Genomic DNA, 15,450 nt, shown 5'->3' with positions numbered 1-15,450 from the left:
TTCCTTTACTATATCCAAACAATGTAAGGCAATTTCTTTGTCATGTTTTTAGGAAAGAGAGGGAAGGGAGGACAATGTTCTCAATCAGGTAGACAGAGAAAACCATATTATGTAAAAAAAAAAAAAAAAAAAAAGAAAGGTTTTGGTCTCAAAACCATCATGTCCTTGTGTAAACCCAAAAAAAGTCTCTTTACAAGACAAAGCTGCTAACTCTAAGATGTGTAACAGACATGATGGCAAACCAAGAAGGCAACCTTAAAGGTGAGGTCTTCCAACGGAATGTCTATAATCATTTCAAAGGGGCATCTCTGAACAGCAGAGACCATCAGGTTGAGATACGAGGGTAACACAGGCGGTCAAATAGGGGTAATGATATAAGAAACTTCCTGTAAAAACAATTCTGATAAGGGATTGAAGGGAAAGATGTTTCTGGAAGAAGATAGATAGGGCAGAAATCTGCCCCTTGAGGTTACTTAGTGCCAGATGCTGGTCAAGACCTGACTGATGAAAGGCCAAAATAAGAGTGATAACGTATTCCTTAGGGATAAGCCTTCTGTCTTTACACTAAGCAAATCCAGCTTTTCATGTGCAATGGTATAACTTGCAGAAGTTAGGTTTCTTTGCTCTAAGTAGCGTGGAAATAACCAAATCAAAGACACTCCTATCCTTTAGGACTTGGGGTTCAACAGCCATATTACATATAGTAGGTGAGGTTGAAAAAAGAGTCCATCAAGTCCAACCTATGTGTGTGATTATGTGTCAGTATTACATTACATATCCCTGTATGTTGCGGTCATTCAGGTGATTATCTAATAGTTTCTTGAAGCTATCAATGCTCCCCGCTGAGACCACAGCCTGTGGAAGGGAATTCCACATCCTTACCGCTTTTACAGTAAAGAACCCTCTACGTAGTTTAAGGTTAAACCTCTTTTCTTCTAATTGTAATGAGTGGCCACGAGTCTTATTAAACTTTCTTCTGCGAAAAAGTTTTATCCCTATTGTGGGGTCACCAGTACAGTATTTGTAAATTGAAATCATATCCCCTCTCAAGCGTCTCTTCTCCAGAGAGAATAAGTTCAGTGCTTGGAACCTTTCCTCATAACTAAGATCCTCCAGACCCTTTATTAGCTTTGTTGCCCTTCTTTGTACTCGCTCCATTTCCAGTACGTCCCTCCTGAGGACTGGTGCCCAGAACTGGATAGCATACTCCAGGTGCGGCCGGACCAGAGTCTTGTAGAGCGGGAGAATTATCGTTTTATCTCTGGAGTTGATCCCCCTTTTAATGCATGCCAATATTCTGTTTGCTTTATTAGCAGCAGCTTGGCATTGCATGCCATTGCTGAGCCTATCATCTACTAGGACCCCCAGGTCCTTTTCCATCCTAGATTCCCCCAGAGGTTCTCCCCCCAGTGTATAGATTGCATTCATATTTTTGCCACCCAAATGCATTTTACATTTTTCTACATTGAACCTCATTTGCCATGTAGTCGCCCACCCCATTAATTTGTTCAGGTCTTTTTGCAAGATTTCCATATCCTGCGGAGAAGTTATTGCCCTGCTTAGCTTAGTATCGTCTGCAAATACAGAGATTGAACTGTTTATCCCATCCTCCAGGTCGTTTATGAACAAATTAAATAGGATTGGTCCCAGCACAGAACCCTGGGGAACCCCACTACCCACCCCTGACCATTCTGAGTACTCCCCATTTATCACCACCCTCTGAACACGCCCTTGTAGCCAGGTTTCAATCCATGTACTCACCCTATGGTCCATGCCAACGCACCTTATTTTGTACAGTAAACGTTTATGGGGAACTGTGTCAAATGCTTTTGCAAAATCCAGATACACCACGTCTACGGGCCTTCCTTTATCTAGATGGCAACTCACCTCCTCATAGAAGGTTAATAGATTGGTTTGGCAAGAACGATTCTTCATGAATCCATGCTGATTACTGCTAATGATATCATTCTTATTACTAAAATCTTGTATATAGTCCCTTATCATCCCCTCCAAGAGTTTACATACTATCGATGTTAGGCTAACTGGTCTGTAATTCCCAGGGATGTTTTTTGGGCCCTTTTTAAATATTGGTGCTACATTGGCTTTTCTCCAATCAGCTGGTACCATTCCAGTCAATAGACTGTCTGTAAAAATTAGGAACAACGGTCTGGCAATCACCTGACTGAGTTCCCTAAGTACCCTCGGATGCAAGCCATCTGGTCCCGGTGATTTATTAATGTTAAGTTTCTCAAGTCTAATTTTAATTCCGTCCTCTGTTAACCATGTAGGTGCTTCCTGTGTTGTGTCATGAGGATAAACACTGCAGTTTTGGTTACTGAAGCCCCCCGATTCACTCGTGAAGACTGAGGAGAAGAATAAATTCAATACCTTTGCCATCTCCCCATCCTTTGTAACCAGATGTCCTTCCTCATTCTTTATGGGGCCAATATGGTCTGTCCTCCCTTTTTTACTGTTTACATACTTAAAGAATTTCTTGGGATTTTTTTTTTGCTCTCCTCCGCTATGTGTCTTTTCATGTTCTATCTTAGCCGTCCTAATTGCACCCTTACATTTCTTATTGCATTCTTTATAAATTCTGAATGCTGAGGATGATCCCTCAACCTTGTATTTTTTGAAGGCCTTCTCCTTTGCTTTTATATGCATTTTTACATTGGAGTTAAGCCATCCAGGATGTTTGTTCGCTCTTTTAAATTTATTACCCAATGGGATACATTGGCTAATGCCCTTATTTAATATGCTCTTAAAGCAAACCCATCTCTCCTCCGTATTCTTTGTTCCTAATATTTTATCCCAATTTATGCCTTTTAGCAAGGTTTGTAGTTTAGGGAAGTTGGCTCTTTTGAAATTCAGTGTCTTTGTGTTCCCTTATGTTGATAAAGCCAGCGACTGTAACAGGAGGCCATGAACCAGTAAGTCTGGTCCGTTTGGATGAGGCCAGGTCTCATGCATCAGAACTTCATCAGTATGTTTGTGTACTACATTCTTCTGGGCAAATCTGGTGTGAAGAGAATCACCGGAATCCTTTCCTCCTCTTGGAGGAGGAAAGGGAGAATATTCATCGCTGGGAAGGCATAAACCAGTTGAAACTGAGTTCAATAAATCACAAGAGCTTGTAGCAGAGCTTTGTAGAAGAGGTTTGTAGAAGAGCCATAAGCAGGGTAATTACGTTTTATGAACACTCTGAGTCCAAAGGAGAGCCTGCATAGTAGTGGCCCCTGTTGGTTTTGGGAATTTGGTTTGGGAAACTGTTCTTATGGTAACTGGTACAAGCACTCCTTGTGCCTGAAGTTGGTGCAAGGAGGTCATCAAATCTGCATTTCATTGGTCTAAAGCTGGCAGACTGAAAAGTAAAAAGCGAGGAGGAGGCGGGATAGAATTACAGATTGGTCCTGGAGGTCTGGGACCTCTTAGATCCAAACTGACACAAAGGCCAACAGACATTCCCTGTTTCAGAGGAGTAGCGTCACCCCTTCATTTTTGGCTTCTGAAACCCAAAGGTTCTAGAATGCTAGAGATTTACAAAACAATTCAGGCATAGTGGCTAAGAAATCTGCTTTTCTCAGACAGGCCAATGATGAGTGTCACAGTCAGATGAAGGAAGCAGTGTCAATATAGGACAAAGGGACTACTATCCCCATGAATGGTGTTCTGTGATTCCTGTAGGCCATCTGCAGGACATATGCTATTTGGCCCTTTAGTCCCAGCATTATTACTGAGGGGATACCCAGTGAGGTATTCACAGTTAAAGAGTGTAGAATGGATGGGGATTTGCATGTCAGGAGAAGGCAAGAGTCACTAAAAACCAGAAGTTCCTTTGGCTGTGTCTCTGTCGAAGACAGCGGTAAGAATGCAGCAATGCACTGTGTGCATTCCTGGCAGAACATGTGAGTGGGAACACTTGAGAGGTGTGGCAAAGCTACTTTCTGAGACTAAGTAGAAGGGAAAACTGGCAATTTTAAAAATGCTTGCTGAGAAGCATTAGAGGCAAAATGGCAGGGGGTCCCATCATAAAGTGAAAAACACTAATCCTCCCGCCCACTAAACCACATAATGTGCTATGCCCTGCAGATAGTTTTCTTTAAAGCCAGGAATCGGATTCCATCTACAGGGAAACCCTGTTTTACTTTATCTGCAATGCTAGGCCCATGCTTCATCCATGAAGGGTTCTTTAGTGTCAGAGAACCGCAAAAATAGACCATGGCCCTGCACTCTATATGTAGCACCCTGCATCTATCTTCACACGTTCATGCTAAGGCAAGCAACCAAAGCAGAATCCAGTGACTGAAGCACTACACACAGTGGAGTTTGGGTATGGTCTCTATGGTACACACTGGGGTAACTGATCCAGAAATTGCTAGGTAGCATAAGGCAAAAAACAGATGTTGATAAAAGATTCAGGTTAAAAAAAAGTCAATGGTCTCAAAAAGAAAAAAAAATCTTTGGAGGAAAACAGGTCCATCAGCCAAGGACATTAGCTTTTTTGCTCACGAAGTAGGCGGTGTTATATGGATACACCATAGGCACAGCCCTAACACTTTAAGGGAGTGGGACATAACCCATGGTCTATGAATACCCTCCTGTACCGTACAATTAGGATAGATGTTTTATGCTTTTAATAGTGTGGATTACAATTTGCTGTAATAATTTTGCTGTGTGCACGGCTTTGTGCTAATATAGTACAAAGGCACAGTGGGAAAGTCTCTATCACAGTCATCATTATTACATTACAAGCTGCACTCCTCTACTTTTCTATTACATATGCTCATGATGTAGCCATGATTTATGGTGACATAGTCTTTCCCACTGCCGCGATACAACTCATTTGCTGCATCCCAAGCAAATAGAAGATGAAAAGACATAGAAAGTACAAAAATGTAATTACTGATGTAGAACAGCCTAACAAAACAATGTCTTGTAATTTGTCAGCAGGCATTTTAAATATAATATTGCTAATAAACTCAAATGACAAAAAAATCATAACTATTACAATTATACTTGGTAATCTGTTATAAACCAGCAAAGATATCAACCCCTTTACGCTCAGCCTGATGTCCCTTTACCTGCCTGATCACCCACCCTGCTGGCTCCTGATCACTACTGGAGACCAGGATCGATCTTTGACAGCTGGATCACTATACTAGGAGCCTACAGGCTGTCCATTAATGCATATGAGCATCTTGTGGGTGAAGTTCATCCTTTATGCTTCCGCAAATATGCATTACGTAGTCAGCAAGACTAGAGGACCAAACAAAAAAGAATGCTTTCTGGTTGATTTGGCTGAATTAAAATGTATTCTATTTTCTCACCTGCGCTCTGAAGATCCTCTATGAGTAAAGTGTCCTATAATGGTGTGATGTTTCGCTCCTTTCTGTGTCTCTGTTTTTATTGCCCAAGTATTTGGAGCAGCAGACCGAGCAAAGAGAAGCTCCAATCCAGTACGGCACCGTACCCTGTAATATTTTAAAAATAATTTTGTAAATTCAAACCTAACTGATGCTACCCAACAGGAACCATTCCAATATTGCACTTTAAAAAAACCTTGCCAAACAGAAATCACTATGTCTATTTGTCTAGAGGACCATATGTAGTGTTTGTAAGCCAGAATGTCAAAATTTATAAGGATAACATATGCTTGCCTGGGAGTTTGTTACTTAAAATTCATTACAGTCATAAGAAGTTTGAAAAAAACTGGACACGTATATGACTGAACCCCTTTTCATTTCTCAAGGTCTTTAACAGAGGAGAAAAAAAAAAAAAGAATCACTTTTAAGAAACTACAGATCTATGCATAACATCCTTCATTTTGTAACTTTTATTGCAGAGTATTAACCTACTGGTCTTCCTGATATCTCATCTATTCGGTCTAAATTAGCACATCATGTTTCTTTGTTATGACAACAAATTGGCTGCGTTCACCCTTTATTGACAAAATTATAAGAAATGGAGCAAAAGTAAAACTGATGCCTGAATTAAAGCAGAGTTCCACTCAAAAGTGGAAGTTCCCCTTTAAGGACTCCTCACCCCCTTATATGCCACATTTGGCAAGTCATTTTTTTGGGGGGGAGTGGGTACCTAGTTTTGACAGGTACCCAGCTCCCACTTTTGCTCAGGCCGCCTAGGTGACTCGAGTGGAAGTTCTCTCCCCCTTCCTCCCTGGAATCTTCTGGGACACCTCACAGGTCCCAGAAGATTGCCTGGCCATTAAGGAGGCTCAGCGCGCACCTAGCTGTGAAGCCGCAAGCTGTCACAGTGGGGTGCCCACACTTGTGATGCCAGTGCCAGGGAGAGGCAAGGGAGAGAACTGAGGGTTTGGGTGGCTGCATCGCTGGATCATGGGACAGGTGAGTGTGTGTTTATTATAAGTCAGCAATTACACTTTTTGGAGCTGCTGACTTTTAATAAACACAAAAATGACTGGAACTCTGCTTTAACCAATAAGGTTTTGAATTACTTATTTTAAAATGAAACTAGCAATCTGAATGCTGCTAAAAACTTATTTTATACAACTTTTAATAAAGCAAATCCAACTCCTCACCTAAGGCTAAAGATAGGTTGTGTCCAGTTTTGCCGGAGGCTTATTGATGCCGTAAATACCTCTCCAGGTAACAAAGTCTGGTCAGGTAAAGTAATTGTCATAAAGTCCCCAACGCTAACCCTCTGAACTTTTGGTGTGTTCACACCCACAAGATGAACCATCCCAGCAATCTCTGATCTTTCTTCATAATATTTGCATTCTTCAGATGCAGAATAATTCAGGGTCACATTTACAGGGAGGGACGGAAGAGAAAACCAGGAAGAAGAAAAGTGAAGCTCCACAATACACACATCAAGTGAAGTCTGTAAAGAACAGAAAAAAGAACATTGAAATGAAAGGATATTGGCATTGTTTTATTGATAAGTACAGTAAGTTATGGTTAGTACATTTCAAACAAGAAAATAAAAAAATGTAAAGCAAAATGTATTATATCATATAATTTAATGCTGATTATAGGGTTCATGGATCTTCACCTCAATCATCTTAACCTCAACTGATCTGAAAAAGAGGCACTGATTTAAGAAACAGCCTCATCTCCCCCCCCCCCCCCTTTAACAATATTATATTCTTTATGCAAAAGGGAAATACAGTAATACAGTGCATCCGGAAAGTATTCACAGGGCTTCACTTATTTCACATTTTGTTATGTTACAGCCTTATTCCAAAATCATTTAAATACATTATTTTCCCTTAAAATTCTACAAACAATACCCCATAATGACAACGTGAAAGAAGTTTGTTTGAAACCTTTGCAAATTTAGTAAAAATAAACATGTACAGTGGGGATGGAGAGTATTCAGACCCCTTAAATTTTTCACACTATATTGCAGCCATTTGCTAAAATCATTTAAGTTCATTTTTTTTCCTCATTAATGTACACACAGCACCCCATATTGACAGAAAACACAGAATTGTTGACATTTTTGCCTATTTATTAAAAAAGAAAAACTTAAATATCACATGGTCCTAAGTATTTGCTGTGACAAATGTCCTTTGCTGTGACACTCATATATTTAACTCAGGTGCTGTCCATTTCTTCTGATCATCCTTGAGATGGTTCTACACCTTCATTTGAGTCCAGCTGTGTTTGATTATACTGATTGAACTTGATTAGTAAGGCCACGCACCTGTCTATATAAGACCTTACAGCTCACAGTGCATGTCAGAGCAAAAGAGAATCAAGAGGTCAAAGGAACTGCCTGAAGAGCTCAGAGACAGAATTGTGGCAAGGCACAGATCTTGCCAAGGTTACAAAAAATTTCTGCTGCACTTAATGTTCCTAAGAGCACAGTGGCTTCCATAATCCTTAAATGGAAGACGTTTGGAACGACCAGAACCCATCCTAGAGCGGGTCGTCCAGCCAAACTGAGCTATCGGGGGGGAAGAGCCTTGGTGAGAGAGGTAAAGAAGAACCCAAAGATCACTGTGGCTGAGCTCCAGAGATGCAGTCGGGAGATGAGAGAAGTTGTAGAAAGTCAACCATCACTGCAGCCCTCCACCAGTCGGGGCTTTATGGCAGAGTGCCCCGACGGAAGCCTTCCCTCAGTGCAAGACACATGAAAAGTCGACGTATAATTATGAAAAAGTTAATGCGCCATCTTAAAAAAAACTAAGAACAAAGCAGCTACATACGAATGTGACAAAAATTCATAAATAGAAGTGTGTAGAAATGTAGCGCTAGTGAAAAAACAGTGTAAATATATAAAAAACATATAAAGAACATATGAATGGGAGATACAATCAAAAGGTGAAGAAGTCCCAATAAACAATAAAATAAGTGATGAATCACGAATGGGTCAGTCCCAAAAGGTGGTGCGTAAACCACAAGTGAAAAAATGTTCATGTAGGGGCCAAAGGCACAGCTGACTGAAATGTTCTTGATACAAGAAGTCAGGAACACGAGGTGTAATCTCGACAGCAAATATCACAGAAGAAAATGAATGCGTACTCTTACCAGAACCGGTGGACCTGGATGTCAGCGACACCAGATCAAACAGGCATAGATAACGGAAATCTTGGTGCAGCAGGAACAGTTCGAAGTATCCTGAAGTATTCAGCAAAGGGACTGGAACAGATACCGATGTCCTCGGGGGTCAGTCATTCCCCCAAAACGATTACGACAACAATGCAGAATAAGGATTCATGCCAATGGTAGAAGCGGGAATGTGTGTGTGAGCTTGGTCGGAACAGCATTCACGATTTCTTAGGCGCCAGTCTCACTACACATGGGTTCCTTTGTTAACTGTAGAAGCATGGTTTTCACGTTCAAAGGGTGGGAAATTGTGCACACTGGTCTGCATGGGCACACCCAGACACTCCCCTAGTCGTTCTTTTTGAATATACACATGCATTTTCATTGATTGAGTTTTGTAAAACACCTACTGTTTAAAGGAATGCCTGAAAAGTGCGCTTATGGGGGGCGGAGCTAGCCGGAGACCAAGATGGCCGCGGAATAGCAGAGCTCCGACCACATCGGGCAAACAGCGGCACATACCGGACCACCAGGGCCCCAATCAGGCACACAAAATGGGCGTTCTAGATCGCCTAAACCAGGGGATCAAGGTACCGTCATGCCGAGATTGAAGGCAGAGGGGTTCCATCCCCAGAAGCTGACCGAATTCTTCCCGCTGAAGCCTAGGCAAAATGGCGCCGGCGTGATATCCACGCCAGCCTCCAGACCTTCACAGAGCTTCTCTCAGAAAGGGAAATTACAAAAAAGATGCAGCCCACCAAAAGGATCGCAATCATCTCCAGCTACACCATCTTCTGCAAGCCCAGAGAAATCACGAGTAAAAATGGATGCTGCGGATGAAGATCATGAGGTGAGCTCTGCCCATGAATCATGGGATGACACTAGGTAGCTGCCAGACTCCATAGAGCACTTCCCCACCAACAACCAGCCGGTCATAGACACTGTGCTCAAGGAAATGCTGGTGTCCCTGAGGAGTTCTTTACACTCTGATATGGTATCTTGTATGCACACAGTTAGCAGAGACTTGCAGGTAGTTTCAGGCAGAGTGACACACGTGGAGAATAAAATGGGGGAGTTTGCCACTACTATCAATGCATTAGTAGATGCAAACGAAAGCAATGAGGATGACAGACAGCATTAAAGCCAAAATGGCGAACATGGAGGACAGGGCCAGGAGGAACAATGTTAAAATAAGAGGAATTCCAGAATCTGTACTGCAGCAAGACCTGCATAACTATGTTTCCCAGCTCTTTACTACAGTGTTACCAGAACTTTCAGCACTCGATTTTACTGTGGATAGAATTCACTGCCTCCCTAAGCCCACACATCTCCCTGTTAGTGTCCCCCGTGATGTCATTATGCGACTCCATTTTTACCACACAAAAGAAAAATTTATGTCAGTTTCCCGCCATAGAGAGCAGATACCATCACCATACAACGACTTGCAGTTTTATGCTGACTTATCCCAGTACACCCTCCAGAAACGCAGGAACTTAAATACCATTACCAAGGCACTTAGAAACCATAAGCTAAGCTACAAATGGGTATTTCCTATTAAACTAATTGTCACTAAGGACGGCAAAGAGCACATAATGGATTCAGTGGCCAAAGGCATGGCACTATTGAAAACATGGGGCATCATACCTGAACCGACTACACCATCACGTTACAACGGCAACAACACCACCCAAGAATCAAATTGGCATACTGTCAATCATAAGAACGCATGTTCTCATAAATAACCTGGGCCCAGGTTACAGACAAAAGCACTAACACCCGCTGAGGAGGAGTCTTCTCCGACTTGAACTGTTCTCCTTTTATTGGTCTTGAAGACCACCTTTCTCCCCACTAAATATATTGAGTGGCTATGCGCCACACCCATCTTCTTCCTACCACTGTTAGGCTGACAGCCTCTGCTTTTTTCACATTCTGTTCAGAGGTTTACTTTTTTTTACTTTTAACAGTCAAGAGTGGCCATCATTTTACTGTACCGACCAGAATCGTACTTGAGAAATCAACATGGCCACCAAGAAGATCCCAGGCTCCATTCTTCTATCGGACAAGGAACGTGACCCTGCTAACAGTAAGCGGTATCTGCAAGACATCAACCACACATCACTTATACAATTCCCAAAATGGCTATTCATTTTTTAACAATTAATGCTAAAGGACTCAATCACCCAGTGAAGAGAAGATCCCTCTGGAAGGAGGCTCTCCAACACAAAAGTGACATACTATGTGTCCAAGAAACACACTTTTGTGCCCCATCACCACCTAAATGCACCCACCCCAAGTTTCCATTCATTTTTAATGCCAACGCGGAAACTAAACGGAAAGGAGTGATGATAGCAATAAGAGACACAGTAGCTTTCAAAACCCATGAGACTATCTGTGATCCACAAGGGAGATTTATAATTTTGATTTGTGACATCAACTCCATCACCTACACGATCGTCAACGTATATGCACCTAATACCAGGCAAATAAAATTCTTCCACAAGACAATGCAGAAAATACGTAAGATACAAAAAGGACTATTGGTGATATGCGGGGACTTAAATGTTACCCCAAATCCGACAATAGACTCGACAGCCAAGCCAATACGTTCTCCACCATCTCTGAAGGCTGCACTACAGTCCTATGAGCTATATGATGCATGGAGATGCATTAATGCTAACAAACGGGACTACTCATTTTTTTCCAATATCCATAAATCCTATAGCAGAATTGATCTGTTTTTGGTGGACAAAAGGGCACTATTCAAATGTAAAACAGCTAAAATTAATAATATTACCTGATTGGACCATGCCTCGGTGAAATTGGTGGTGGGCGACCCTTCCACGCACAGACCTGCTTTTGTGTGGAGGGCTAACCCTAGATTATTTCAGGATGATTCTACCAGATATCACATAGCGAAACAAATTATAGAATTGAAACATCAAAAACTGCCCCAAAGCCTATCTAATAACCACTGGGCACTAGGAGAGCCTTTTACTGAGGACATTGGAGCAGATTAGCCGGCGGACTACTTTGTTTTCAGGCCGCGGCCGGCCTTCTACAATCTACAGCCATCCGGCCTCCACAGACATCAAAAGCTGCCCCAAAGCCTATCTAATAACCACTGGGCACTAGGAGAGCCTTTTACTGAGGACATTGGAGCAGATTAGCCGGCGGACTACTTTGTTTTCAGGCCGCGGCCGGCCTTCTACAATCTACAGCCATCCGGCCTCCACAGACATCAAAAGCTGCCCCAAAGCCTACCTGGTAGCCACTGGGCACTGGAGGAGTCCTTCCCTGAGAATATTTAAGTAGATTGGCTGACGGATTGCTTGTTTTCGGGCCGCGGCCGGCCTCACTCCACAGACGCCGGCCGCCATCTTGCGGCCTACGAGACACACAGAATCCCCGGTCTCGGGTGCCGCGGAGGGCGATCGGGGGCCCTGGGGCCGGGAGGGCTGTATCCGGAGCGGAGGGGACACCAGACAAGGCAGAGAAAGCAGGCACTGGATGCTTGCGGCAGGCCCGAGGCCTGTGAGGCCCCCAGCATCACCGCATCTTGGCGCCACGACCGGAGGTAAGGGGGTCATATAATTCACCCTCACTTAAAGTGGCCCCCCCTGGGCATATCTGACAAGTTTATAGCCAGCTCAGACCCATCGCTGACCCCGGTAACACTAGAGACTTCCAGTGACGGCCGCCATCTTACCATCTTGCGGCCTAGCTTACAAGACGGGCCCGCACTATCAGAAACTGTGCCCTGGCTGGACGGTGCTCTCCCCCTTGAACCCATACGGTGTCCCAGCCTTGCGCCCATGTTAATAGGGTGACACCGCTGCTCCCGCAGGCCTGGTCGCCCTCCCCGGTCCCCCTCATCTCCGTGGAAGATAGGTTTTGATGGAGAGAGACTAACTATGGATGGCTGAAGACCCGCACCCCTGAGTCCCGTGCTATCCCGACAGCTACAGGCTATTTACATAGCATAGCACACCCACATAATACATGGCGGCAGCTAGCTCACACTCCACGGAGCTTACCGACCCCCAACAAGGCACCATACAGAGGTATCTACTTAGAACTACGCCGATTGATCCCCGAACTCCCAAAGACAAGATGGCACCCGGCCGCAACCCGGGGAAGACCAAGCCTCCCGCCTCAGCAGCAGCTCACACGGCAGAGGACAATAATGAGAGACTTCAGAATTCTACGGGAGAGCCCTCAGCCTCCTCCACAAGGTCAGTCTCATCGTCCGACACAGGCACCGGGGAATCCCAGTCTGCTACGCATTCCCTATCAGGAGAACCCATTAGATCGGAAGCTGCTGCCCTCCTCTCTGCCTTCAGAATGGATTTCGAATCCTGGGCAAGCAAAATGGAAGATTCCCTCCACGTGGAGCTGAACGCCCTGAGGCAACAAGTCACAGCTAACGAGGAAGCAGTATCGGTCTTAACCACGGCTCAGGATGACCACGAGGCACGTATAACAGCCCTTGAATCCTCATCCGCGACACATCTTAGGCGCATACGTCACCAGCAACTCCGCATAGAAGACAGCGAAAATCGCAGTCGCAGAAATAACATTAGACTGCAAGGCATACCGGAGGCAACATCTGGAGCAGAATTGAAACCCACTGTCATAACTATCCTCAATAAAGCACTGGGAAGAGAGGCAACATCACCAATTGAACTGGATCGTGTTCACAGAGTAGGAGGACCAGGGGGGGCCCGAGATGGTCGCCCCCGCGATGTTCTATGTCGGGTCCACTATTACGCTTTAAAAGAAGAGATCATGCGAAAGGCATGGAACTTGGGTCCTGTTGACTTCTTTGGTGCCCCTATTCACCTATACCCTGACTTATCTCGCAATACGCTGTATATGCGTAGAGTGGTGCGCCCTCTACTTGACCTTATACGGCAAGCTGGAGCTACCTATACATGGGGTCACCCCTTCAGCATCAAGGTGACACGGGGCGGCAACAGGTTTACGCTCTCTGATCCAGACCAACTGCCCGACTTTTTCCTCTTTATCGAACAAGATCCAGTGGAAGTTTTGAACTGGTTAGACCCTCCAGAGGATAGATCAGGCCAGGTGGGACTTGGTCCACTTCCACAGCGCCGCAGACGTCCTAGGTCCAGATCAGTTTCCTCTGGCCCAGGGATAAGAAGACCTACTTCCCCAGAAGATTAACTCAACAGTTAATTAGAGACTGATGGCTTGTTTTGTCTCCACTGGTTCTTTCCCTGCTCTTTGCCAATTTACAATTTGGCTGGGGTTCGGGTGAGAACATAGATTGGAGTCAATCTTATGCCTCTCATTATGAAGAGCGTCAGGTAATGCGAATGTCTACCAATGCTATGTTTTTGTGTTTTTCTTTTTTCCTTTTTATCTGACGTTTTTCTAAAGATGTTTTGCATTGTCTCAGATTGATTCCTCTCACCTTCCCATGATGATATATGCAGTGGGGGAGGTGTAGCGGGAGTGGGGGGATACCTTCCTCGGAGGGGGGTTTGGTACCCGGTTTTACTCGGTCTCTGCTACAGAGAATATAGGGTTTAAAGGACGTTACACATGGAGCAGAGGATTGCCCCCATGGAGGGATCCCCCACTCTCCCTGCCCTCCATATACCCACCCAATTGTCTTGGCGCAATAACTTTCTTTATATACATGAGACAATGCAATAGTTTTATATATACCTCAGGGTTACTTATTTAAATCCAATGCACACACTTGGTTGATTGTTATCATTTGTTGTGGTTAAGCTGCCTTATGCCCCACACTCGTTTTAAATATCAAGTGTGCCACACATACTACTTGCATGCCTGATATGCTGTCGGGAACACGGCTCAGACCCATTCATCTCGACTTTTCCCCCACAATAGGACAGGCACGGTTTGTGCCTAAAACGTGAATTTTCACGCAGTGTTCTGCGTTCGCGGACACATTAGTTTTCCAGACACATCTTTTTAGGTGTCTTTTCATTTATATCGTATTTCTTCCATTATCCTCACGCTGCTTTCATTTTTCTTCCTCCCCTCCCTCTCTTCCCCTCCTTTGTCTGTTTATCTTTTTCTTCATCTCTTCTTTCTTTTTCTTTCCTGCTCCCTATACCTTTCCTCCATATCTTAATACTTTCTCCCTTTTACAGCTTTTGGCACTCCAGCATGGCTCACACGGTGACTTTGCGCCCACACCTGAAACTTTGTTCGTATAATGTAAACGGACTTAACATAGCGTCGAAACGTGGGCAAATTCTATATCAGATGCACAAAAGACAGGTCAGCATACTCTTGCTGCAGGAGACCCACTTCCATTCTGACTCCACTCCTTCCTGCTCCAATAGATATTTCAATAGATGGATACACAGTACCAACCCGACACAAAAATCTAAAGGAGTATCTATTGCGTTTCATAAAACACTCCCTATTGAGCTGCTTGATCAGGTGACGGACCCCCAAGGCAGGTATGTCTTTGTAAAAATTTTATTATGGGGGACTAAATTTACAATTGCCAACGTATACTTGCCTAACACACACCAAGTCCCATCAGCCTTGCAATACCTAAAGATTTTGGCGGGTTTCACGGAGGGCAAGCTCATACTCGGAGGGGACTTCAATACTCCCCTGGATCCACTTTTGGATTCATCGACATCCCGTTCGTCTATATCCTTTCCAAAAATACGGGCCCTAAAACGTACCATCTACAATATGCATCTCATAGACGTATGGCGAATACTGTACCCGGACTCACGAAACTACACACACTTCTCCAACATCCACCAATCATACAGTCGTATAGATTATTTTTTAGTCGAGCACGGCTGCTTAGATTGGTCCCCCAATTGTGAAATAGACCCTATGGTTTGGTCCGACCACTCACCCATATTCCTGACGCTTACAATCCCCTCTACACCAATAAAAGAATGGA

At 43.9% G+C, this 15,450-nt stretch overlaps 1 protein-coding gene across 2 annotated transcripts in view; it reads right to left on the bottom strand.

Moving 5' to 3' along the window:
* The window catches only part of TMEM132A (transmembrane protein 132A), a 617,882-nt gene that overhangs the window by 196,875 nt on the left and 405,557 nt on the right, over positions 1 to 15,450 (bottom strand). For both annotated transcript variants that reach the window (XM_073596966.1, XM_073596967.1), the window contains 2 exons: positions 6,557 to 6,858; positions 5,328 to 5,471 (listed from right to left, as the gene is read on the bottom strand). In XM_073596966.1, coding sequence (XP_073453067.1) covers positions 5,328 to 5,471; positions 6,557 to 6,858 — 446 coding nt within the window. The remainder of the gene's footprint in view (positions 1 to 5,327; positions 5,472 to 6,556; positions 6,859 to 15,450) is intronic.

Source organism: Aquarana catesbeiana, linkage group LG08, assembly GCF_042186555.1.
Source record: "Aquarana catesbeiana isolate 2022-GZ linkage group LG08, ASM4218655v1, whole genome shotgun sequence".
NCBI classification, from domain to species: domain Eukaryota; kingdom Metazoa; phylum Chordata; class Amphibia; order Anura; family Ranidae; genus Aquarana; species Aquarana catesbeiana.
The sequence above is the reverse complement of the archived record's forward strand: the minus strand, read 5'-3'. Positions and strand labels throughout refer to the sequence as shown.